The following is a 27778-nucleotide window of genomic DNA, read 5'->3' as shown; positions in this document are numbered from 1 at the left end:
CTTCTTTTTATTACGGTATTTTCATTTTTCAATTGCAGTTTATATTCAATACTATTTTGTATTAGTTTCAGGTTAGTAGAGTATATATGGTTGTCTAAAATATATTTTTCAGTTAAACTAAAAGAAGACAAAAAGGAGGTCAGAGTGAAAAAATAAAAAAGTCAAATAGAAACCAGCCCTGGCCAGGTAGCTCAGTTGGTTAGAGCATAGTCTCATCTCCAATCAGGACACATATAAGAATCAGCCAATGAATGCATCAGTAAGTCAACAAGTGAACAAGTTGATCTCTCTCTCTCTCTCTCTCTCCAAATTAACTCTTTTTAAATAGAAACCAATAGCAACATGGCAGACATAATAATAATATTAGATATAAAATAACTAAAGATGTTAATTAAAAGACAGAATTTGTCAGACTAGATTTAAAACAAAATTTTATCCTAACCATATATTAATTAAAAGACAGTTCACTTTTAATTTAAAGACAATATAGGCTAAAATTTTGAAAATTGAGAAAAAGATACACTGTGCAAACAACAAGCAAAAGAAAGTTGATGTGACTATATTAATATCAAGCAAGACTTGATATTATTCAAAGTAACTATTACCAGAGATATAAAGGGATATTTCAGAATGAGAAATATCGCTTCTTCAGGAAAAAATAATAATCTTTAATGAGTCTATATCTAATGCAGAGTTTCTAAGTGAATGATGAAAAAAAAACCATATAATTAAAGGGAAAAGTAGACAATTTTCACAATCATAGTACTTAGAGATTCAATGCCTCCTCTTAGTGATTAATAGAACAAATAGCAAAAAGCCAATAAAGACAGAGATGACATTATCACAAGCACGATGACCTAATTGATATACCCAGAACACGATGCCCCAAAACAGAATAGACATTCTTTTCAAGTGAAAACAGAATGTTCACCAAGACAGAGCAAAGGCTCAAAAAATTTCAAAAGTCTGAAATGTTAAAGAGTCTGTTCTCTAATTATAATTAAATTAAATAAGAAATCAATAAGAAGACCCCCCCCCCAGATATATGAAAATGAATTAACATGCTAAATAATCCATGGCTCAAAAAATAAATCAGAGTGAAATTAGAAAATATTTTGAATATCTAATAATGAAAGCACAGCATGCCAAATTTGTAAAATGAAGAAATAACAGAAATCAATGAAACAGAAAATAAAACTAAATGTTGGTTCTGTGAGAAGACTAATAAGAAAATATTTCGAAGTCATTTTATGAGGCCAATATAATCATGATACCAAAAGCTAACAAAGACATTATTATTATGAGTAAAGTACTGACAGATATTCACTGTAGAACATACACGCAAAACTTAAAATGTCAGCAAAAGGAATCAAGCAATTTATGAAATAAGGGATATTTCATAAAGGGATAACATATCACTATCAAGAAGTGTTTATCTCAGGAATGCAAGACAAATTCAACGTTCAGAAATCAGTGGAATTTAACATGTTAAGACAAAGGGAAACACTCAGATGGGCATGAACTAGTAGAACAGCGGTTACCTGGTAGGAAATCCTGATTTATACTATTTCTGAAAGCTGTTGGAACTTCATGACAGTGATTGGCAAATGAAGCCCTAACTTACCTGGATCAGGAGAATGGTTATTCTGGGGACAACTAGGGAGGGATGGGGCGATCGGAGCGGCTCCTCTGGAAACTGCGATTTGCGATACATCCTGTTGACTTTCCCACCGGCCCTACAAGGACAAATTGGTAATTTTGATTCAAATCAATCATTTAACAACAACAACAATAATAAAAATCTAAAAATATTTAAGAAAAAACTGTTATACATCACTAAAGCTTTATTCCCTTGACAGGACATGATCAGTTTTAGAGCAGTGGTTGCCAACCAGTGGTCCACAAACCACTGGTGGTCCGTGATGTCCAAAAGGTTGGCAACTGCAGGCTGAAGGAAACCTCTGGAGCAGCAGTTGCCACCCAGTGGTCCATGAGCCTGAAAGATCTCAAGTAGTAATGATACCTCACATTTGGATCTCCCTCCAGTTTAGTACTTAGAGTCTCCTCAATTCCATTCTCACATTCTTCCTACTACAGGATGCAGCTTCCTGCACAATATGGATATACTAACACCTTCCTTCCGAAAGCCTCCCTGTGCTCTGCTTCCTGACTTCTGCCTGGAGATGCCCTTTCCCACAGCAGATTCCCGACTCAGGAACAACTCTAGTGGAGGCAGGTGTTTCTCCTCTCTTCTCCACAGGTGCATCTTTCCAACCATTTACATATCGTCATCGAAGTAAAAATTGTACAACCGTATATTACCATGCTTCTCATTTTATACAGACATTAAAGGTAAGTTCCAGTTAAACCCAAATCAAGCAATCACACGTGCCAATAATGGAAGTCTCTGGATTGACAAGTCTTATTGTACTCTCAACTTATTTCATAAATTCCCATTAAAGAGATGTTATGGCATGATACCTGAACAATGCCAGCCATCTGGTGGACTAATTTACCACCCTAAAGCTTATGGTAAGCCATAAAAATGGTGATACCATCAGAGCACTTTTAACATCAGTCCCACAGGGATAAAAACCAGTAATGGAGATGAGATGCAAATCTCTTAAATGCTTCAAGTTCCCTTTGATCCTCTAATAATCATTGGAGTTAAATAATGGTATTTTATATTCGTTCAGGCTAGTGTTTCACAGATGCGTGACCCTGGCGATCCACTTGAGCTCTCATTAGTAATCACCTGCAAAGCGAGGTCTCTTCACTGCGCCTGAAGATAGATGGCGGAGGGAAGACCTCTTAGGTTTCAGATATGTACTGGAAGCCTATCTGCTTTTAGCGGCAACCTAAGTACTGATCATAAAATCAATAAGCCCTAAGTGATCTGGATCCTGTTTACCTGAGAGAACACTCTTCCCTGGGAACTCTCTCAGCACTTGATATTTTTTTAAAAAATGGCATGATGTTTTAGCGTTAGGAAGCAAGGAAACAAAAACAGATACGAGAGACGATTCGGGAAACCATGAATCTGAAATACTTCATGGGCGGAGCGTATGAATCACACACTGATTTACAGACTTACCCGTTTCATTAATGTTCTTTGCATTGAAATGTAATTATCTGTCCTGCCCGGGCAGCTGCAGCCCTGTGTTCTGGGACATCATAATCAGGGGCCGGACATGAGGGCCGCCGCCCCTGGAGCTCCTCAGAGGGAAAAAGCCTCATGCAGGGCTGTTTTGAAGACAACTTACTTACTTTGAGAATAAATTTATTTTCAGGTTTTCTATTTTTCTGCCTTGTTTGGCAGCTGACAGAGTGGCACTCTGTCCCTTAGGAAAACTAAGGAGCTGATTTGGAGTCAGCACCTCGGCTGCTCCGTGCATAATGGTCCAATGACAAATAACGCAGGTGTCACCTCTTCCCCAAGGCGCTCACGGGGCCCTCCAGCTCCCCGAGTAATTTCTCCCAGTTGGCACTCCCACACACAATGTTACCACCAAATCAGAACGAAAGCAATAACTCTTGCTGTCTCATATATTCAAATACCTCAAGTGAGAACATTTGAAAGGATGCATGCAGTACCTTAATTAATACCGCCTTAGCCATATTGCTGGCGTATCGGATAATGAAAAACAGAGACACATTTCCCTTCATCCATCCACCTTCACCGTCATCGTAACCTTGAGGAATCGTGAATGCTAACTATTCCCAGGTCTTACCGACCAGACACAAGGACACAAATCACTCTGGGCTGGAAGGAGCCCTGCTTCGGAGGGAACAAATGTGGGTGATAAACTGGGAAAAGCACTCCTTGGGCACCCACAGACCTCTGGGGAAACTCTCCGGCGACACCATTCACTACGTCCCTTTCTCCTGCAGTATGTGCCCCTTCTCCCGCCAGAAATGAATCCTGTGGTTCAGGGTCTAGCTTATACACTGTGCCCCCTGAGGGCAAGGATTTGTGTCTTTCCAATAAAGTCACATGCCTGGCTGTTCTACAGTTAGTCTCCCTTTACTGAAATGTTGGGGGTGGGAGGAAGCATCTCTGTTCAAGGTACTTTAGAGAGAGATGAACTCGAGACAACGAATATAAGGCACTTGGCCACACAATGGGCCGCTGGATTGTTCATAGTTCAGTTTGTTCATTAAATTCCACATATGAGTGAAATCATGTGAGCACTGTTCTCAAAGTCCAAGAGGATAGTGGATTTTTTCTTTTGTTTTGTTTTAACTTCCATCACAGTAATCTACACCTTTAAATCTAAAAAGATAAGTCTGTGATCTGTTTTCAACATTCTGCCTGCCTGTCTATTGAACTTCAATCAGCCCAGAAGAGGAGGCACAAGAGAAAACTCTGGCTTCCTTTCGGATCCCTACAGGAACTTCATACGGATTAGGGATTACTTGTGCCCCCAGGAGGAATTCAAGGAAATAAAACCCTATTGAAGACAGCCATGCTTGTAGCTAGGCAAACTGAACAGGGAAACACAGGAGTCTCTCAGCTGACTTGGAATGTGGTTTAGACCTCTGTCCACCTCTGTTTTCCCACTGCAGCTCTTCATACAGACATCGAACCTTTGGGTTTTCTGTAAAGAGGTTTGGTTTTCCATCAGAAAAGTGGAAGATCAGATACCTGCACAAGAGGTATATAAAGAGAAGTGACATTCCAGATTCTAAGGTGGATTCTGTTGCAACTAACAAAGCACCTTTGGCTTCAGCCTTAACTAACTAACTAACTCAGGGCAGTTTTCAGGAAGGTAATGGTGGCCAAAACATACAACTCAGTTTTGCTAACCAGATACTCATTTAAGCTTCTGGCTGCTTTTAATTGCATCAAAAACTCCAATTGGAAGATGACAAACACTATCTTGTAAAGTTATTAAAAATATAATTCCATTTCAAATGGCTTTAGAAATACCACCCATTACCTCCCCACCACCAGGGCTGTCTACCTGCCCTCTATTTATGAATCTGTCTCTATTTTTCTTGGTAGTGCAGTTTGTTCATTAAATTCCACATAGGAAATCATATGGTACTTTTCTTTCTCTGACTGGCTTATTTCACTTAGCATAATGTTCTCCAGGTCCATCCATGCTGCCCTAATGGGTAAAATTTTCTTCCTTTTTACAGCAGAGTAGTATTCCATTGTGTTTTCAGAGTGGAAAAAACAATCTGCTGAAATTAATTCTGCCCCTAAATATGAGCCCATCTTGGTAGACTGGTCATATAAAGTTTGCTAAGTTTTCATTTGGTCTTAAAAAAATTGCCTTAACAATCATAATTAAATATCCAGTAATAATAAATAGCAACATCACTGCAATTAGGGTATATTATATTTTTTAATTGAAAAGCTTAGTAAGAGTGATTTATTTTAGGCCCTAAAGTGAATTTATAAGTTGGAAATAGTTCATAAAATTCCATTTTGATGGAGTTCAGTAAAACTATTGCAATTCTAATATGTAAGATGCATCAATAAATAAGGAAATGTGAAATATGACTGGCTGGATTCAAAGGGGTATAGGCCAAAGAGGATTGTTTTAGTACCTGACTATTCCCTCTCACCTTCCTGCTGCACCTTTTACTGTCGCTCTGCTTCCAAATGATTACTCTCTGCCATGACATTAACTGAAAATTAGGAGAGAAAGGAGTCCTGAACCTATGCTGTGGCCATTTCCTGATTCAACACATTATTTCAGCTAACCTGAGTGTTCCAATGTCACACAGGGAAGGACACAGCACATCAAATTCTACTGCAAAAGTCTGGTTTCATAATCAAGCTCAAAAGGGACAGATACATAGATCAATGTAAACAACCCAGAAAAAGCCATGCAAGTTGGCAAGGTAGGTGTAACTAATATAATCATAATCTTCAATCATTTCAAAACCAATTTTTTTAACATTTTAAGCATCATCAAGTCCATGATAAAATTATGTTTCTGACTCAACTCTCTTGAACATTAAACACTTCTGTGCAAAGAAACCAAGATGGTCCAGCTGAGCTAAATTCGGTGCTGTCGAAAGAATGTTCAAAGCACCTTCACCATTTTTTCACTCCTCTCCCCCATTCCATGCTTCAGAAAAAAACATCTTACAAGTTCCCAAATGTTTATTTGTACTATTTGCTTAATACGAATTAACTCCAACTCCTCCCATTCCAGAGCCTCCTAAATTTAGTAAGATGCCTTAGTTCCTCGTCTGTTTTGACAGGAACTTTTACAATGTTAGGCCCAATTAACAAGGAACATTTGAAAGGAATGACACATACTGACAACCAAAGTTATTTTCACAAAAGGTTGAGTCCAAAAAAATTAGCAGAGTCAAATTTAGTAATCTTATAAAAGCTACATTTAAAAATTCAGTCTTAATCCTAAGGTAAAAGCAAGAGTGTTAAGTTTTAAGTAGTAGGATAGTACTTGTATCCCACTCATTAGGCAAACCTAATGGATTAATTACCTCTCCCTGGATCTCTGAAAACTGAAGAATACAGGAAGCCCCCAAAAGAAAAGAAAAAAACCAATGTGAGTCTGTCATTTCCCATAACAATTTTATCAATCATCTTTCCTTTAGGGTTTTGTGCGCAAATTGTTATGGATAAACTAAGTGGAGACTTTCTCAACCCAATATATATCAATACAAGAGAACAAAAACTTCTAGCAATTTAAAAGGTATAGAATAAAATGTTTACATTTTAATGTATTTAATTTGTAAAGAGGTAATTTGTTCATATGCTCCAAAACCAAATAATATAAAAAGGCATTCATACAATTCAAAGTGAGAAGCTGCCTTCCCCCTCCCAGTGCCTGCTCAGTTCCCCACACATTTCCACCCTCTCCCAGGCAGATAAGAAATGGTATTAGTTTATAATATATCCTCATGCTACTTCTTATGTATGTATAAGCAAATCTAAAAATTGCCACACACTTCCCTCTTGTCCCCTCCTTCAATAATACAATGGCAGCCTACTATACATCCAGCACTTCATTTTAATTACTTAGTATATCCTGGTGATATACAAAGTTTATAGACTAAATTTCCATATTAGCACCTGGAAGGATTCCTTATTGTTTTTATAGCTGCACAACATACCATTTATTTATTGCACATGTATGTGCACACCCAGATGCACATAAAATGTATGTAATCAGATTAAACGAACGGACATTTAGTTTGTTTCTAATCTGCCATTAAAGACAATGTCACAATGGACTCCCTTGACCTCAGGTCATTTCATATGTATATAAGCACTGTTGCAGTGTAAAGAGAGTTAATAGGATTTAGATCATTTGTATGTTAATTAGTTTAAACATTACTCAATCCTGAGGAACTGTATTATGAATAACATTAATAACAAACTTTGAATTCCAAGCAATGCCATATTTGAAGATGTTTTTCCATTGTTTCATTTAAAAGGCCACAGGGCAAACTCTGTTCCTTGCTACTAATGCTGGGGCAGTAGGGAGGGAGTTACGGAGGGTTCTTTTCTTCTAGTAAGAAAATATAATTTTAAAAATATTTATTTTCCCTAAAAATCTATTAATATGCTCTGGTTTGGATGAGGGGCCCCCCGTCTGAAAGTGGGTGGGGTGGGGGGTAAGTATACCCTGTACTCCCTTACTGAAGTGAGCTTGAAATCAAAACTCTGCTGCTTAGTGTTCTTTCCACTTTCTTTTCGAGCATCACAGTTATAATCCTCTATCACATGAATTTCCTTATTCCTTATTTATAAAAATCTGTCTTAGAACACTTTTTCTCTACCTTTCCCCTAGTGAAAAGCAAAGGTCTCTAATTTTTATATGTAAACTGTAGAGATTACCAGGGAAGGCGCATGGGCATTTCTTTATTTATTGTCAGCTGAATCCAGTGGCCATTGGCAAAACCACATCCTGGAAACACTCTTTGCCAAAAGGCAAGAGCGTTGTTAGCTTGATCTTGGTCCCAGGTGCCAGGGGGTGGGTTTGTTATTTAAATCCAGCCAAGCACCAGGAGTGAATACGACTCTGGCCCACCCAAGAAAGCACATAATCTCCTTTGTTTCGACTTGTAGTAAAACTTCCTATTTTTTGCTGTATAAAATGAATACGCTGTATTGGCTCAGGGTCACTGTCCATATCCATGTCGGAGGACAGTGGTCCCACTTGGTCCCAGCTTTTCCTTTCTATCTCTGTGCCTGTCTCTTTCTTTCATTTTCTCAATATCCAGCCACCCCTCCTCAGGAACTGGATTGCTCTCTAGTCATGCTGGACTCAAAAAAGAGATAAATATTTACAGTGTAAATATAGTCCTTTTACTAGTAACCTGCAGATATGAAAACAAGCACAGGACAATGACAGAAGTTGACTGAAGCCCAGTTATACCTGGTACCCTTTTAGGGCTCGTTCCATGGCTGCACTGGGAACAAAGTTAGCAATGGCAAGCTGGCCCCTCCGCTCTCCCTGACACCACCTCTAACGTTTGTCAGAGGGCGAGACTGCCTTGGCTGAGGAAGATTGCAAACTAGGGAAAAAGGGTATTTAACTTTTTTTAAGTAATGCCTACTGAAAATATATACTGCAATAGGGTGGACATATCCTTGTTGCTGGGACAGCACACTGACATGGGGATAATCAAAGAGGATGGAAATCAGGCTTTCCGCAATTTTGCTAAGTTACTCAGACACCCCAAGAAATCAAGATGACTCAAACAACCAAAACCGATTTGGCTTGGTGGATAGAGCGTTGGCCTGCGGACTCAAGGGTCCCAGGTTTGATTCCATTCAAGGGCATGTATCTTGGTTGTGGGCACATCCCTAGATGTGGGGGTGCAAGAGGCAGCTGATCGATGTTTCTCTCTCATCGATGTTTCTAACTCTCTATTTGTGTCTCCCTTACTCTCTGTAAAAAAAAAAAAAAAAAAAAAATCAATAAAATATATATATTTTTTAAATGATGGCTCAAACAAGTAAAGTCCTGAAGAGTAACTGAAGTGTGTAAGATTATAATTACTCATTTAAGTGACATGTCCAGCTAACTTCTACCCAGCCCTTCATAGAAACTGCCCTGGGCAAGGTCTCCAATACACTCTTACTTGTCACATCCAAAATAGTCTTTCAGTCCTGACTTTATGTCTCTAAAGAATCTGGAACCCTTTCTCCCCCAGTTTCCAAGCCACTCTCCCTTCCAAACCTTCCTCCCTCTCTGAGGGACTCCTCTTCTCGCTCTGGCCAGTTCCTGCTCCTATACTTGCCCTCCGAGCCTAGCCTTGGTGATAAATCCCTCCCACTAGTTCAACTCCTAAGGATTAAGATATCAACACAGAGCATGTTATCGACATTTGAGAGTGCTAACATCTAATCAGGGTCCTCAAAAAATATCAGACACAAACTGTAATATGTGACATCTAGTTATGACATCTTCAAGAGATCCCTTTAAAGTTAATAATAATGATATATCTATGCTTAAAACTCTGTTCAATCAGGGAAAGCTATATTAACAAGTAAATAAATTCCAGCTAACAAAATTTCTGTTCCCTCATTTTTCTTTCTTCTAACAAATAGTACTAACTTTTAGGTATCATCTTCATATTTATTATACATTTTCAATCATTACATCAGTATTTTACTATTAAAAATCTGACTTTAATTTCTTTTTCTGGTACAAACAAGAAGAGTATTTTAAACAGGCATATGAACTTAATAACCAATTTGTTTTTTAACATCTCCCCCCGCCCCCCCAAATTAGAGTAACACGAAGGCTTTTTATCTATCAGATAAAAAGAAGTGAACTCTAAACACATCCTAATAAATTCCACATGCATAGAAGAGTAGGAGAGATTTGGGCCTGCAAGACTAGTGTGTGGTCACTGAGAGGAGAGCTGAAGGGGAAATATAATAGGCTGAGACAGACAGAAAATAGTTACAAACACGTACCTTGTTGCTGCCTAGACTGTAAGAAGGAATGAGATCTTGTCGGCTGCCAGACAACTGAAGAAGAAATAAGGAGGGAGATTAGTCCTCTATGTGTAAAAGTACATAAATCTACGACCCTGGAAATACAAGATTTTGAAAACTGAGTCAACAGAATGTTCCAATTGGGTAGGAGCAGACAGGCTGCCAAGGCCATAGCTGCAAACGTAGACGAGTGGCCTTTGGGACTGGAAGGCACATTTTTTAAATCGATTTGGTTAGCTACAATTTTAAGAAGGGAGGTTTGTATAAGATCAGATACCCAGTTTATGCTGAGGAAACAACCAACTGGGCCTCAATAAAAAACACTTCATTCGTTTATCCCTTTCCATTTAAAAGATACAGGTTACTGGTTATCTTATGTATCCTGATCTTATGACTCCTTTTTCTGGGTATTCATAGCAAATGTATACACAAAAGCTATTTTAAATCATAGTATTCTAAATAATAAATCTCAGCATGTATCAGTACATTTAAACATATCATTTTCCGAAGGAACGAGAGATATGAATGCTGAATTAAAGTGATACTTCTTAACCTCTGAGAACGCTCCCAACCATTCAGTCTGAGAGCACGAGTGATGTCTTTCAGTCACTCGGGGGCCCCATCACTATTGCGTCTCAAAGGCTAAGACTGAGGGTCAGCTGCTCTTTGTCACATGCTTGTACTGTGGGTTTTCTTGGCCTAAAGTCCAGACAAAGGTACAATGTTTCCTATATCCATATATTTTTCAAAAGGAAGGAGGGGTAAATCAGGACCACAGGCATATTTCTTGTGAATTATTATCTGCATGCTTAATATGCACATAAACTATACATTCATGTCTTAAAAAAAAAAAACTTAAGACACTGTTATGAAATAAACTTATTTTACTCATTTATACTAACCTGGATGGCCTGTTAGCAATTGAGTTTGTAAACCTAACCCAGACTTCTCATCAATTTAAAAATAATTTAGTCCAGAAAATTCAAATGGCTTGCCCTAGGCACTTGGTCACAGAACACCCAGTCACTGTGGCAGGCATTGGTGCTAAAGAAACGAGAAACATCAGAGTGGTACTTATCAATAAATGGTACTTCCCCCTGACATCGGGAATGGCAGGGAGAGAGCCATGAAGATTCTCCAGGGAAGAGAAAAGAGGCCCTTCAACCCATTCAGACAAGGAAATGGTATCTGAGGTGAGATTTAAAGGATGGGGAAGAGCTATTCAAGGAAAGAGAAGAGGAAGGAGACACTTTTGCTAGCTTCCAGGACATAGAATGGGACGCCATGTACTCACTCTGTTCACATTGGGAGAGCTGATACTCCTCCTATTCAGCTTCCCTTTGCCGGTCAACTGCTCCTTCACTGCAACTTCCTGCCAGTCAGAAGCAGAGGAAAACTGTGTATCAGAGACACTCCGAAGCAATACCACTGAAAGCAAGCCTTGAGTGACCTCCTACACATACATTCCTAGTTCTATATGTAATAGCTGTAACTCCACATGACTAGTGATCCCATTACAACTACTGTGTTAGCTACAGAGCTGACAGGCTACCTTGATGCTTCACTCCTCTATACCGACGGCCCCACTGAAACTGGCAGAAAGTCCGTCCCAGGAGAAAGGTTGTGAAAATCAGATCATTTACTTTTATTTTTCACTAGTATGTTTGGTTGCAAAAAGTCTCATTGCTAGGTAGCATAAGGTTTAGGGTCTCCCTGAGGGCTAGGTTTACTGCTAGCATTTCTGTTCTCCCGTCTGGAGACCGTTCTATGGCTGCGGGAGGCATGTCCAGCTAAGCAAAGGAACCCTGTGCCTCACTACTACATATTTCTTCAGCAACATTACTGCCCAGGGTGAAGGAATTTTTTAAGTGATTCTTTAGCTAGCAAAAGTTAAATATTTTCTCCTATTACTTCAAGGCAACTAGATACCAGACAGCGCCTTAGAAACAATAACTTCCCAAATGTAACTCTTGTATCTTCACAGACTACATTGGCAAGGCTAAGTTAATATGCTCCACTTAAGTAGATGCTTCAAAGTTTACACGTAACAGTCCTGTGATGCCGAAAGTCAAACACAGAATTGGGCTGGGTCAGCCCCATTGCACCGAGCGCCGCGGGGCTGACCTGGCGAATGCGATCCAGAGTGAGCAAGTTCTCCACGTCCAGCACGCTTCGAAGGTATTTTTCAATGTAAGCCTCGGAGTCAGCAGAAGCCGTGTTTTCCACATTAGCTGCCATTCTCGCTAATGTTTCTCGTTCCTCTACGCCCTGGGCATCCTGGAGAATGGGAAGTTATATATTAAAATTAAATACATGGCAGAAGAAAACAGTATTAAAAGCATCTTGATCTACACGGACACACATGTACATACAGAGTACTGAGCTAACAAATGGGATATAGGCCCAAGTTCCATTGTAAAGTCAGCTTCTGGAACTCAGAATGCGTTTTCCCACAGAAATCACGGTATAAACAGTGGTGAGGTTGCTTTGAAAGGTTAGTTAAACACAACGTAGCTGAAATAGTACGTTCTCAACAAAACTGTTCCCTATTTGATTCCCACTGTAAACAAAAGCATTACTGGTTAGAAAGGATTTGGTGGGCTAGTTGGAAATATAACAAACAGTATTTTAGGAACGCATCTTGAGGGGCAGGAGAGAAGAATGAGGAGCTGGGGAACAGCTAGATAAGGGTGGGATCCAAACAAGCCTAGTAAGAGGCAGACATGGGGATGGAGAATAAGAATGGAAAGAAGGGTGGGTTTCAACACTTTCACTAAGCAGCCTGCCACAGACTAGTCAAGGTGCACTGGCTTCTACAACTGGTCTCGATCCTCAACTCCGGAGCGGCAGAGCTGACCAAGAAGAGAAATATCCAGGAAAATTCTCCCTGTGCTTTCCAGCACAGCCCAACCCTGCTCCTCTGTCTGACATGGACCGGCCATGCATATGAATGGGATATACACAAGTCGGGGTGGGATTTTATTAATGTATTTATTTCCAGCAAACTTAGTTCATAACAAATTATTCTGCTCAGGGAAAATCAAATACTTTATTTACTTGTGAATTTGTCAAAAACTACAAAATATATATCCATATGCCACTGCATCTTAAGATGCCATCAACTGTAATGAAAAAAAAAACCCATCATTTTATATACCTCTAAGGAGAAAAAATGTCTGCTTACTGATTTTAAGACATCATTAATAATAAGGCACATTCCAACTTCCAAAAATGTTTGTTAAAATTTAGATGAGCATCAGAGCCCGGCTGGAGGGGCTCGATTGATTAAGCATCATCTGTGCATCAAAGGTCGCTGGTTTGATTCCTGATCAGAGCACATGCCTGGGTTCCAGGTTTGATCCTTGGTCAGGGTGCATGTGGAAGGCAACCAATTGATTGAAGTTTCTCTCTCACACCGATGTCCCCCCTCCCTCATCTTTTCTCCCTCTAAGCATGTCCTCAGGTGAGGATTAAAAAATATAATAATAAACAATAATAATAAATGAGTATTAAGATGGATAAAAAAAGGGAGAATTGGGAAGATGGCTACATTTTTTATTTCTATAGTAATGCATGTGAACCTTTCAATAACCCTGAGAAGAAAATGATCTTCATTTCATAGATGAGGGAAGAGGAAGGTCACATAATTAGCAAAAGAGGCAAGGCTAGAGTAATATTTGCTTTTCCACTCAACACAGAACACTTTTCAGTGTCTGAAGGGTACAGACATTATCCTGATTTTCTAAGAAAGGGGAAACTTGAGTTGTAAGAAACGCATATGGCTCCATGTTACCCACACACCTATCAAACATAACACATTGCCATTACCTCAGGAAGTTCATTTATGGGCTTCACAATCAACCCAGCCCTCCTCAAGGCAAGATAATTTCTCTGACCACATACGTTAAGCATTTCACCTTTTTTGGAACTTCAAATAAATGAAATCATACTCTTTTGTATTTAGCTTCTTTGACTCAGCATAATTTTAAGATTCATTCATATAGTCCATTTCTTTATATAGCTGATCAAGATTCCACAATATGGAGATACCACAATTTATTTATCCATTTATCTGATGATGGATGTTTGAGTTGTTTCTGGTTTCAGGTTATTTTGAGAAGCTGCTACGAATATTCCTGTGCAAGTCTTTATGGACATATGCTTCCATTTCTCTTGGGTAAGAACTTAGAAATGAAATTACTGAGTCATGGGGTAGGTGTCTATTTTCTAAAGTGGAGAATCATTTTATACTCCCACCAGCAATGAAAGCATTCACATTGCTAAAACACACACACACACACACACACACACACACACACACAGTGAATATGTTTTTTGTTGTTCTCTGGCCTATGACCACTTCTTGCCACCAAGCCCTCACAGCTTCTGAAATATGGAACACAAAAGGACTTTCTGGGGCTTTTTCATGATGAGAACTAGCTTCTCGAGGGATCATTTTGTTGTTGTTGTTAATCCTCACCAGAGGATACTTTTCCCATTGCTTTTCAGAGTGGAAAAAGGGAGGAAAGAAGGAGGAGAGAGAGAAACATCGAGGTGAGAGAGACACATGAATTGGTTGCCTCCCACAGGCACCCCAACCTGGGGTGGGGAGTGAACCTGAAACCCAGGTACGTGACCTTGACCAGGAATCAAACCCACTGAGCCACAATGGCCAAGGCTTAAGGGATCTTTTTGTTTTTAAATAAAAAAAATTAACTAATTAATAGTCCTTTCACTGTAGGCTTTAAGATCCACTTTCCCTTTTACTTTATCATCAGAATTTGGCAATGTAAAAATTATGTTTGCCAACTGACGTGTTTAGCTAATTATTAGCAGGTAACCCAAACACACAAGGTTATATTTCTATTTCAGCTCTTTCCCTCACATTTCTTCCTTTGAAAACCACACCACCTGAAGAATCAAAACACTTTTAAAGAAGATAAGAAAACTAAAAATAGGAAGGGAGAAGTGATGGGGGACAGAAAGATGAAGAGAGGAAGGAAACATGGAGATGGTTCATTATAGCTGTCACTGTTTCTCAACTACACTCAAACCACTTATAGAGTTAAGATCTGAAACAACCAGAAAAACATACAAAACATTCAGTTGCAGAGAATAAACAGTAAGTCTCTAGTTAAACATATAAGTATGCAAAGAGTAATTTATTATGGACCCAAGATTTTGCAGGTAGTCTAACTCTGAAAACAGACTTAACATTTGTTCAGCAGGCTCCAAATTAAATAGTTTAACAGTTAATATTTACTATAAAAGTCTAACACTTTGAAGATCTAGGAAAAACAAGTTACTATTTGACATTATTTGAAAGAAAAACTGTTTTGCAAGACAAGAAATCTCTTCCAAAAACTGCTCTCTGAATTAAAATTTATATTGTTCCATCTATTGTTCAGATACTCAATAGGATCAATGAACACATACTAAACCCTCAAATAAAGAGAATGGGGCTGACGTGGGTGGCATGTGAGGCGAGAAGGCGGGCCCCCAGGACTCACACTCCATGCTCCACTCCTGAGGAAGGAGTCTCACCTCCTCACTCACTGAGTGTCGAGACACTCAGCTTTCAGATACTGAGTGTAGAGAGGGACTGCTCCTCTTTCTCTCTGTCATCGAATCCTTTTTGTAGGCCCATTTCTCCTGCTCATGTCCTGAAGGCCTCCAATACCAGGGGTGCAGTGCCCAATTAATAACTCTCTCAATCAGGGATTAAACATTGGGAAGCATAAACTGCATCCTCCAATAACCTTCTGTCAGGGACATTTTAAGCCTGATTTGTTTAATTCCTGTGAATATCTCCCTTAGTTCATAAAGAGAAATAATAATAAAATAACAATAGTAACTATAATAATAACACCTTAGATAGGTGGCTTTTCAGGGAGTTATCTCTTTTTACATGTTTATTTTTAGTAAATTCAAATTTCATATGATCATTCACCTCTGGGATATTGGAGACAATCTCAAAAGTCACTCCGCAGCCAGGAATAGAACTTCGATGAGACATCTTTTTTAGGAGACTCTGAGCAAAACCCTAGAAAAACAAAATAGAAGATATGGTTTCCCACCTCAAAAACTGAATTTATATAATCAGAAAAACAGCGTAAATGATACTGCATTCACTCCAACCAAAAAGAAAGAGAACATATTTCCAATCTATGCAAGTTGAAATCCAAATCACCAAACACAGATTCCTCAACTTTGTCTTAGTGCACACAACCCATTTTAGATATCTGTGTGTCTACATGTGTGCTAGGTCCTATACCCAACACATTGAAAGCACAGATCCTGACCTCTGGAAACAGACACTAGGCATCTGGTACAACTCTGCTTATACAGAAATAAGGCTGTTAACTTCTACACAATAAAATGACCTTCTAACTAAGATGTAAGCAAGGACTGGTGACTCTTACACATTTTTTATCCCAGTACGATAGACATCTTGTACCATGAATATTGACAAGTTCAGGCATTAAATTCTTGACCAAAGCAGGATCGTTATGAAGGATGATTTAAGAGTGCATGGTCATTGTTTATGCTGACTGTGCTCTTTGCAGTTAAGAATTGAACTGTTGAATTAATGCATAGATGACTCATTTAAAGATGCTGCTAAGACTGAACATCCTGTAGAGGTTGAAGAGAGCAAGGATGAGGGCAGAATATAATTGGTGAATAAAGATAAGAAGAAGAGAGAATATTAAACTAACAGAGAACTTTTTTCCTCGTGCAAAAAGGGAAGCAGGAAATATGTGAAAACCCCCCAAAGAAAACAGAAAAATCAAACTGCTTGGTCTTAGGAATACATATTTTCACAAACCTACTGAGTAATTTCTTTCCTATTTAGTAATATTTAGTTAATTTTTAAAAGAGATGTTAAACTTTTAGAATGCAAAGAGACCATTACTTCATCCCTTTACTCTCTTGACTACAGCCTGCAAAGCTGAGCTAGTCCCACTGGCCAGAGAGGAGCTACAGCTATTTTCTAATGGGTGTGTGTGGGCAGGAAGGGAGGGAGCGTGTGGGTGCTGCTGTTATCTCCCTTTCTTGTTTTCTATGTCTATGCAATTACTGAAGCTGACCTGCATGTATTAGGCTCCTAAAGAAGTCCCTGTTTTTTCTGTACAGATGCCGTTTTTAGAAATGAAATACCTGTAATTGGGACAAAAACTGTTGTGCCCTACTATACTACCATTTCATTCAGAATCAACTGGATACTATCAAATCATTCCAACCAGGGGGGAAAATGAGGCAAGTCCTTATCCCTACAACAAAAAATAAAAAGAAACAAACAAAAAAATGTAGAAAAACTTGGTGACACCACCATGTACCCTTTCTGTTAAATATCCTGTGGGGCCAGTACCCAGTCAGTCTCGGTTGTAACAGGTTAGTCTCAGTGCTTGGCAACCAGAATCTCTAGTTCTGAAACGGCAAGTAACTCTTCAAAATGTTCCCTAGCGTGTCGATTTTAATCCATCAAGCCTTCTGAGAAAAGGGAAATGAAGAGAAGATTGAATGGGAGACATACCATATGCATCTCTGGCTAACCCGGCGACCTGGGCTTTATTGATGTTGGATTGCCCAGCTAAAGAGCTGCAATTTTAACAGCGTTACCACCAGTCTTCATTTCAAAGATTGTATCAGTGTGACATTTAGAATTAAAGATTAATTTTTAGGGGTGGCGATTACATCTAAAACTCTGTCAACCATGACTGTGCTCTTTTAAATGAAAAGATTTATTTTCCTCTGTTCTGGTTTTAGTCAGTGTATTGGAAAGGCCTCCAAAGAGTGAGCATAGGCAGTTAAAAAGAATCCCTAGAATCAACCTCCCAAATCCTGTATTTGCAAAATCAATAACGGAAAGAGTTTATATCCACCCAGAAATGTTCTACTAAATGTGGCCCTCATGTGGTACAAAGTCCTTCGTAATCTAGCTGCAACCATGCTGGCCACAGCCTTGGGCTTTGCAGGGCACCTGCTTCTCCAGGTTCCCCAAGCCTGCCACACCCTTGCCATCCTCGCCACCCCTGCACACGGAACAGCCAACAACTCCTTCCTTGTCTGTAAAAAAGCAGCTCACATGAAACCTGCTCTCTCAGGTCTCCCCTGACATCCTCAGCCTGAACTCTCCCTTCTGCACCTGCCCTCTCCCAGAACGTGGTGAGCACCCGCATCAGGGCACTGTCATGGGAGAGCAGAGTCACCTGTTTAAACACAGACACATGCCAATGGACACTGTCTCTTTATGGACTGAGACTATTACTTATTCATCTTTTACCCCAAAGCCTAGTAAGAGTCCACATCCCAAATTTATGAATCAGCCAATTCAGAGAGATGACTGAAAGGAAAGAAAGGTATGGAAAGCAAAGGGTAAGAAGCACAAAGGCTCACTGCAGTGCACCTTCTCATCTTGGAGGACCCAGATGAAAAGTCAAAAACAAAAACGGCGAACTTCACCTTGACAAGATTCTGTACCACCTGATAAATGGTTGTCAATGTAATGATTTACTACTGGCTCAGAGGAAGTCAGGATAACATGCTCTGGAATGGAAGCAAGCTCAGCTACAGGCCAGGAATAGCCCCTTGAAAAGAAGTGTGTGATGCTGCACAGAGCCTGTGGTATAGGAGGCCAGAGCGGTCACTCCACGGCCCTGCCCTGCTTCCAGTCATTTCTTCCACTAGGATGAGTGACTCACCTGCCGGCCATGCACAGTGACACAGATTCGCTTGCGCAGCACTAGCTGCATGTCAGCTGGATGACTGAGCCCGACCGTCACCCGCACAATCAGAAACACTCGCTCATCCCCAGGGGTGCCTTTGCTGAGCTGAGGACAACTGTGCACTGCGGAGTCCCACGAAGCTTCCGCTTTCACCTGCAGAGGAGACAGAAAGAACATGCTTCCCCGTCTTCTCCTAAGAGCAGGAAACCTCACCAAGAGACACTCTGGCTTGGGCTGAGGTGGAACGCACCGGTCATGAGGGAGTCTACTACGAGCCCTGACCTGAAGACTGTGGAGTATGAGGGTGTGGCCCTGACCATCCTCGGCTGGGAATACAGAGCAGAATGTTCTCTGCTGGCTGGATTTGAATTTTATTTATTTTTTTTTTAAATGCTCACCTGCCAGCCATGAACATTAAAAGTTTTTGGAAATTCAGTTCAAATTCAGGTTTTCATCTAGATTCATCAACTGTTAACACTGGCCACTTTTCCTTTCCCTCTTCTTCAACCACATACACACACTGTTATCAATTTTTGCTGAATTGCTTTAGGGAAAGTTATAGACATATAACTCTATATCCCTAAATACTTTAGCAATTATTATCTAAGAACAAGGGCATCCAATGACTTCCTGAATATTATCATATTCAGAAAATTTCACATTGATGCCGTACTATGACATAAGAGTCCATACTCAAATTTTCCCATTGTTCCAAACCAGGATCATAAACTACATTTAGCTGTCATGGTCCCTTTATTCTACTTTAATCTGAAATGGTGCCCCAGTCTTTCTTTATCATGCATGACACTGACCTACGATAGAAGGGCCCGGCGTCTGTTACAAAGTGTGCCACAGTTGGGTTATCTGATTGCTTCCCCCTGTCAGACCCAGGTTGTGCATCGTAGGCCATGTGTCCTTCAAGCACCACATCAACTTCCCTTTCTTAAAATATTTTATAATTTTCCTAATATACTCCAAAGTTTTAAATGAACCCCCACTGTATACCCATCACTCGAATTCCAACATTATTAGGATTTTACCACATTGGATTCATTGATTCTCTCCTCACTCTACCTTTTTTAGAAAGTATTAACTGAAGAATTTCAAAGCAAATCCCAGGTATGGTATCACTTTACCTCTTCACTTCAGCAGCATTTCCCTAGAGAGTGGGCCCTACAGACCTGTACAATGAACACTAACACACAGCCTTCACCAGGAGAGGAAGTAAGCGGTGTGTGGACTAATCTGATGATCCACTCCTTCTGGAAGTGGTTCCATTCTTTCTGGAAGCCATAATGAAAAGTTTCCATTTAACATTTCTCTAGAAATGTTAGCACTGAAATAACCTTGCTGGCTGTTTCAAAAGGCTCAGTGAAAGGTGAAGGAAATTACTTCTCATCCTGTCCTCCTGAGTTATGTTCCACTTACCTCTCTATCATGGTGTTTGACAATCTGCAGTTCAAAGAACTCATCCTCCTCTTCCCCAGTGAGGGTAGCATCCCATCCACCAGGCTCTGGGTCATCAAGGTTATCCTGAGAGCTGAAATCATCCGCTAAAAACAAGAAAGTTCCATTACGTACAAAGATCATTTTAAAGGATAACCCCTACCAGTTAAATTTCAATGTGCTTGGTATTAAAATTCCTCTGCCTCAAATTTCATTTCCTTTGGCTCTAAAATCTTACATGACAAGGATGATGACCATTAAATAGTTCACAGATCTTAGAGATGAAAAGTGCCTCAAGAAATTATCTTACCCAATCTCCTACCTTTATGCCTTATTTTACATAAAATGCAACTGAAGCCAAATGCCTAAGAGGTTACTCAAGGTCAGTCCATAAATGTTAATAAGATTATAACCCAAATATAGTTCCCTGAGAGTGCACTGACAAAAGTAGAAGCAAGAATGATTCCGATTATCTGACAGCTGAGTTCATTAAAAGAATCAATTGGCTACCAGAACTAGGAACTGTAGGGGTTTCTAGTTCCTGAAGCCAATTATATAATACTAGAGGTCCAGTGCATGGATTCATGCACTGGTGGTGACCCTTGGCATAGCCTGCAGGGTTCGGGCCAAAACGAGCAGTTCAGCGCTTACTGCTGCTCCTGCCTGCCACTCCTGCTCATTCTGGCCCTGCTGTGCCTGGAGCTGCCATCGCTCACAGCTCAGTAGGCTCGCTGCTGCTCCACTGTGGTCTCAGGGCTGCAGCAGCCAGCTGTGAGCCCTGCATCTGGCACCTGTTGGTCAGCTGAGTGGTACTCCCAATGTGGGAGCAGCTCTTCATTGAGCATCTGTCCCCTGATGGTCAGTGTGTGTCATAGTAACCAGTCTACCAGTTGTTCGGTCACTTAGGCTTTTATATATATACAATAGATAGAGTCCATACTCAAATTTTTCCATTGTTCCAATCCAGGATCAAAAACTACATTGAGCTGTCACTGTTCCTTTGGTTACTCAGTTCCAAACCTGTCCTCCTAACTCTCTGTCCATAAACTGTAAGTAGGAATCAAATGTATATTTTAGTATGTGGCTTAGGCAGATCAAGAATGGGCATAAGGCTGAACAAGTTCCTGATGTGTCTAGGAATATCCATATTAACAGGTCTTCTTTAGGCTTAGTTTTCTCTCTCTCTCTCTCTCTCTCTCTCTCTCTCTCTCTCTCTCTCTCTCACACACACACACACACACACACACACACACACACACACTCTCATACACACACACAGCTCACCTATTCACCTATCCAGGAACTCAGCATAAGACTAGGCCAGAGTCACCTTTAGGTTCAAGGCTCAAGAGAACAAGGTAGAAGAAAGTGTTGCAGCAATACGTTAAAACCCTATCAGGTGGACAGACAGTGGAAGTGGTTAAGTCCTCTTTCAAACTCTGTGTGTATATGAAACTCTCCCATGTGTCTAAATAAGCTAACCAGCATAAGATATGAAAAACCTCAGATATCATAACTCACTTCCAGCTCAGTGAAAGAAAGGCTCTGAGGACATCCCATCTTGCCCATTTAACATAGTTAATTTTAATACACAATTCTTCTGCACATGTTTTAGGAATTCAACTGCTGACTTTTAACTTATTTTTTAAATCTACATCTTCATTTTTATTTTCCTTTTCAGATAGAGTATATATAAAATGTACCACACCCAAAATATTTTTACATGACCATAAAATGTAAAAAAAAAAAAAAAAATGACATTAAAAAAATAAGCAAAGTAGGGATGAATGACATAAGAACTCACAGAAAAAGTGATAACTTTAGTAGGCAATGTTAAGGAAGCACCAGATAAAAGAAAACAGGCTATATAAGCAATCACTAGTCATTAGTCCCTTCCAGAGAGAAGCCTTTTCTAAGAATTCTCCTTTAATTTTAAGTGCAGGAAAACATGACTACCTTCCTAAACTGAGGAAAGAACAAAGCATGCACACAGCAGTGCGGGCTGTAGAATGAAACATGAGAACACATCATGATGAAATATACCTATCACAGTTACAAAAATACTACTCTTTCAGAAAGTTCATTCTTGGTCAAGTATCAAGTCCTTTGGCACACATAAAGTGAACCTGAACCTTAGGACTACAGAATTGCCCAACTGCATCCTTTGTTACAATATAAGTGTTACATGGACAGTAATGCGTCAGAGGTAAACCTTCCAAAAGCACCTCCTAACTTACCATTTAAGTCAAGGAATATAACAGGAATGTGTGTTTCCATCCCAGGAACTGGGGTCCTAAAACATAATGAACAAATAGCATCTCAAATAAAGCAGACAGTCTCAGCAGCACGGACATGGTGCCACAGCCTTAATCACAGCCAGCCAGCAATAACTGTGGGTTTGCTGTAATAAACATCAGATGCCACAGAGCCCTGGCGGTAAGTGCTGCCTCTCTTCTCGGGTGCTCTCGGGTGTAATTATCATGTGCTCTGAAATTAGAACTCCATCTTCTAAGACGCATATACCTGTTTATAAATGAGGCTTCCTTGTTTAAAGTTACTTTCTTATAAAATTATATACCTAAGGGCCCCATATGGCTTCATTTACTATTTTTAATTTCTATAAAGTGGCACAGAAATCTGCTGACAGTACAGTTTTCACAAGCGCCAAAAACTAAAAACTCCTAGAGATGCAATTTTATGATGACCAAATGGTCTTTTAAGGGAATGACCCAAGTAATTAACATATTAACTATTTTTTTTAAATGCTAAGTGCACTGATACTAAATATTGATTTAGATTCTCAGAAATCTTAATTAGTTGAGCTCATAACAATATTATTTAATAAAACAATTTTAGGCCATAGTTATTCCAACTCATGAAAATAATTTAAACACTTCCTCTAATTCAAACAACTGTTCCCCCATATGCTGCAATGAGCCTGCCATTAATTAAAGCGTAGGCAACATTCCTACAGAAAGCAGTTGGCTTAGTGAGCATCCAGAACTTTAGGAGACATGTGGCAGCATGCATACCATTCTGCTGGGGCCCCTGGAATCCCACTGCCGGCGGAGGGGACCATGACCGCATTCCTCTCCTCAGTTAGAGTCAACCTCATCTCTAGAAGTTGAGCTTCACGGTCAGCATCATCCTCTGTTTTATCTAAAACATCAGGAATGAGGATCAGACAGGGCTATTTCACTTGCTACTTACACTTTTGACCTGTGTATCAACAGGATTTGTCTATATTTCAGTTACTTATTGATGAGGGTTCACTAGAAACTTATAACTTCCTGAATTCATGATTAAAAAAAAATTATGATAAAAAAAACTATAAGCTAGCAAGGCTGATGTACTCTTACAGAGGCCATACCCAATTCGTGGAAGGCCTGAATAATTTCTTCCAGAGTTAGAGGATTTAAGTACTTTGGACAAGAAATCAAGAAATGTTAGCGTGTTCCCTGAAGTTATTTTTGAGGAACAAAGTTTATTTTGTGTACCATATTTTCTCTTTCTCTGATGGGGGCCAAGAGAGACCTATGCAGAGACATCACTCGAATTACATAAATGTTCTTCGGAAAGGCTATGACACAAATAACATTCCTATGCTCTTGCCATCCCCATAACTGATGTGATCATTTACTTCTAATTTGCGTGGCTACAAATGGGGGGAGAGAAATATTCAATGTGCTTTTCCTACCATGTTTACTGACAAGCTTCTGCAGTTGTTGATCTAAATACTCCTGACGTTTTGTTAACGCATTTAGCCATTTTCTACGTAGTCTCTCTAAATCCCGATCCTGGAAGAAAACAAGGGAAATGACAGCAAATATAATGTGTAGGTGATATATCTAAAACCGATGCTCTATCTTACTTACTCTAATGTGCTTCAAAAATGTTAAGTATCCTATATTATAAAAGGCTAATATGCAAATTATCTTCTTGACAGGGAGTTTGACCAGGGGGTGGGGCCAGCCAGCCAAACACCCATGACTGCTCCCCTCAGCTGGCCCAGCCCAATTGGAGTGGGCTGGCTGGACCCCACCCATGCACAAATTCATGCACCAGCCTCTAGTTATATTGGGGCCGATGGGAGGGAGTAATTGGGGGAGAAGGGCTGCAGACTGGCTGTGGGAGTTTTACTAGCAGGGAGCAGCTCCTGCATTGAGCATCTACCCCCTGGTGGTCAGTGAGCATCAAAGAGACTGGTCAACCCATTGTTCCAGCCATTCTGGTTGCAACAGTCACTTAGGCTTTTATATATACAGATGTCTATTATCATCACTAGTTGGCTCCAGCCATTATTCAGAATAGTAACTTTCAGAAATTAAAGCATCATTGTTCTAGAGCACATGTATCAAACACAAGGCCCGCGGGCCAAATCCGTCCCGCCAGGCCTTGCAATGTGGCCCGCACCGCGCTGTCATCACTGCACTCCGCTGCGTTTCCATCACAATGACAGTTTATGACTGTTCAGTAAACCATTCGGCCCTCGATTTAGGCTGGATTTTAGATTTTGGCCCCTTCTCTGATTGAGTTCAACACCCCTATTCTAGAGTAAGATTTTCTGAAATGCTACCCTGATATCCAGAATCAGTTTTTTTCTATTGGCTCAAAGTGCAGAACTCCAAGCACTCACAAGTAAGATCTTCTCCAAAGTCTCAGGATTGGATAAAAATTACAAAAGCTATCAATAACCTTCGTATTTATATTCTTTAGGACCACTGTAAGATTTCTTCAAAGTTCTTCACTACAGTCTTCAACATGTTTCTCTCCCTTGGTTTGGTGGAAGGAGGGGAGTGGGAACAGGGGCATTATCAACAGCCAAACAATTCTGCCAGTCGACACCTGACTATAGACCAATCTCACCTCTTTTCCTTTTGTAAAAAAGGTACAGGACTGGGTAGATCAGTGGAATGCTGTGGATATGGTGTGTATCTGGATTTCACTAAGGCACTTAACCAAATAGCTCATGACATTCGTGTGGACATGATGGAGAAATATACGAGTCTACTTGAATGAGATCAGAAATGGCTGAAATATCACATATAAGGAACAGTGATTGATGAAATAATGTCAGCTTCAAAGAAGACTCTATTGTTGTGCCATAGGACTTTGTATTTAACCCTCTCTGATACAATATTTTTATCAGTGACTTATATAGGAAGGCAGACACTTTTATCAAATTAGAATGATGCAAAACCAGGAGAGTGACTACACTGGATGACATAATCAGGATCCAAAGAGCTCTGAGAGTCCTAACAAGACTAACAAGATAAAACTTAACAGACATAAACAGAATTTTATAGGAGATTAGGAAAAGGGGAGGGGCAGGAGGAGATACAAAACTAAATCCATATAACTCCATGAAGTGGAAGAAGCAAGACCTGGCTTAAAGTAAGACAAATATCTAGGAGCAGGTCTTGACGGAAGAGCAGTATGACACAGCTGTTATCGGAAAAGGGGTGGGTGAGTCCAAGCAAGGACAGAACAAATAAGGAAGAGAATTTGCAGAAATAGATCTGTAGGGAACCTGGGTGGGGAGCACCAGGTTAGGAAAAGGATAAAAGTCACAAATGATTCCCAACCTAAACTGACTGTACAGACTATGGCTTTACAGTCTATGACACACTGATTCTTCCCTACTGTATTAATCTGAGGAAAGGCGATATTTGAATAAAAATTAATTGTGTTATTATTAAGTAACAGTATAGCAAGACTCAGGAATGGGTACTTTAATCAAACTTATGTGATGAGGCTAAGAGGTGCTTCATTACCTGGTAGCTATCCATGTCTTCCTCTTCCTCCTAAAAGAAAAAAAATACATTATGCAGAACCAAAACAATTATCCAAGCATCAGGCAATGCTAAACAACCTAAATCTTTCCCCAGACTTCATATTTTCTAATTTTTTAAAATATATTTTATTGATTTTTTGCAGAGAGGAAGGGAGAGAGATAGAGAGCCAGAAACGTCGATGACAGAAAAACATCGACCAGCCACCTCCTGCACACCCTTCATCGGGGATGTGCCCACAACCAATGTACATGTCCTTGACCGGAATCGAACCCGGGACCTTTCAGTTGGCAGACTGATGCTCTACCACTGAGCCAAACCAGTTTCGGCCATATTTTCTAATTTAATGAATAACATACTGCTTCATCTCCCGCCCATGCTCACCCTCACTCTTGGTTTGATAGTTTTCAGAAGGTTGGAGTAAAATCTTGAGCTTCTCATGGGAAAGTGAAGAATGTATATTTGACCTTTTCCGGGAACCAATACAATACTTCCCCTGCTGGGTTTACAGTCCCACTCCCAGGGGAAATCAAACACCTGCTGGCAGACAGTCCTTACAAACCAGCAGGGGGTTTCTGCAGAGGGTGGTGATGGAGGAGGTTAATCAGGAGTAGGCACTGAGGACTTTCTGGAGTCTAAGATATCTGATTAACCCTCAGCTTGACACGTACCAGGACAAAACCAACAGTCTAGTACAGTGAGATACCAGGTTAAAAAATAAAAAGACAGCAAAGGAAAACAAAAGGAATATTGAAAGAATTATTCGTGGAAGACATTTTCTGACAGGTTCCCAGATACGCTCACCTAATGGGTCTTTTACAAGAACATAACTCACATGGAAGGTCTCATGTGTCTTCGGGGATCTGAGTGCTCTAACTTTCACACACCCAATGCCAACGGACAATATACTTTCTTCCATCAGTGGTAACGTCCCAGACTCCTGCACAGTCTTCACTTCCACTTGTACTCGCCGGGACTGCCCCTGTAACACAGACAATTTTAACTACCTCTTAAAATTGGTTTCATTGGTAAAAATTTGGTTTACAGAGACCTCTACAGGCTGATGTTAGGAAAAGCATTTAATTTGGAGATACTATCCTATTTTAAATGTGAAATAGCATACTACAAACTGAAAAACTAATCATGATAAATTAGCTTTTAAGCAAGTAGAAAATCACAGAACAAATATATGGTTTACACATTTTTAATAAGAAACGTTAAAAGAAAACATTCTAACAAGAGAAACACAAATAGCTAGACAATAAAAAACATTCAACTTACTAATAATCAAATAAATATAAATTAAAATTAGCAGGATACATAGTTATTTTCACTTACTAAGCTGACAATTACCTTTTAAAAAGGCAATTTCCAAAATTTCCCAAAGTAGTTACCTTACATAGACTATTGGTGGGAATATAAATTGGTAAAGTTTTCTGCAAAGCAATTTAAATAAAAAATTTAAGTTTTCCTTGACCCAGCAATTCAACTTTCTGGAAATATCTTCTAAGTAAATAATGAGGTATGCATTTAAAGAATCATAAAGCAATGTTAAGAATAAAAAAACAACTAGTTATATAATCAAATGTAAAAATATTGTTAACTGCTTAAAACTTTACTATATATAATAAAATGTAGCTGTTAAAAATATACATTATATTTTAAGTTAAAATATAGAGAGTATATTGACAGATGTTATAGTGATAGATGTTACCTAGACTTTTAAGAAAAGAGCAGATTGGCCAGTGGTTGAGCATTGACCTATGAACCAGGAGGTCACAGTTTGATCCCTGGTCAGGGAACGTGCCTGGTTGCAGGCTCAATCCCCAATAGAGGGCTTGCAGGAGGCAATCAGTCAATGATTCTCATCATTGATA

The 27778-nt window shown here is 39.7% G+C and overlaps 1 protein-coding gene across 2 annotated transcripts in view; it reads right to left on the bottom strand.

Moving 5' to 3' along the window:
• KIF13B (kinesin family member 13B) overlaps positions 1-27778 on the bottom strand; it is a 185494-nt gene that overhangs the window by 26067 nt on the left and 131649 nt on the right. Inside the window, exons 25-37 of one of the 2 annotated variants that reach the window (XM_045576884.1) lie at positions 26737-26883; positions 25884-25913; positions 23807-23906; positions 23142-23268; positions 22347-22402; positions 20092-20216; positions 18640-18816; positions 15888-15980; positions 12062-12214; positions 11232-11309; positions 9917-9970; positions 6466-6486; positions 1625-1736 (exon numbers count right to left, since the gene is read on the bottom strand). In XM_045576884.1, the coding sequence (XP_045432840.1) occupies positions 1625-1736; positions 6466-6486; positions 9917-9970; positions 11232-11309; positions 12062-12214; positions 15888-15980; positions 18640-18816; positions 20092-20216; positions 22347-22402; positions 23142-23268; positions 23807-23906; positions 25884-25913; positions 26737-26883 (1273 nt within the window). The remainder of the gene's footprint in view (positions 1-1624; positions 1737-6465; positions 6487-9916; positions 9971-11231; positions 11310-12061; positions 12215-15887; positions 15981-18639; positions 18817-20091; positions 20217-22346; positions 22403-23141; positions 23269-23806; positions 23907-25883; positions 25914-26736; positions 26884-27778) is intronic. The other variant, XM_036423524.2, reaches the window with a different exon arrangement.

This window comes from Pipistrellus kuhlii, unplaced genomic scaffold, assembly GCF_014108245.1.
Source record: "Pipistrellus kuhlii isolate mPipKuh1 unplaced genomic scaffold, mPipKuh1.p scaffold_m20_p_8, whole genome shotgun sequence".
NCBI classification, from domain to species: domain Eukaryota; kingdom Metazoa; phylum Chordata; class Mammalia; order Chiroptera; family Vespertilionidae; genus Pipistrellus; species Pipistrellus kuhlii.
The sequence above is the reverse complement of the archived record's forward strand: the minus strand, read 5'-3'. Positions and strand labels throughout refer to the sequence as shown.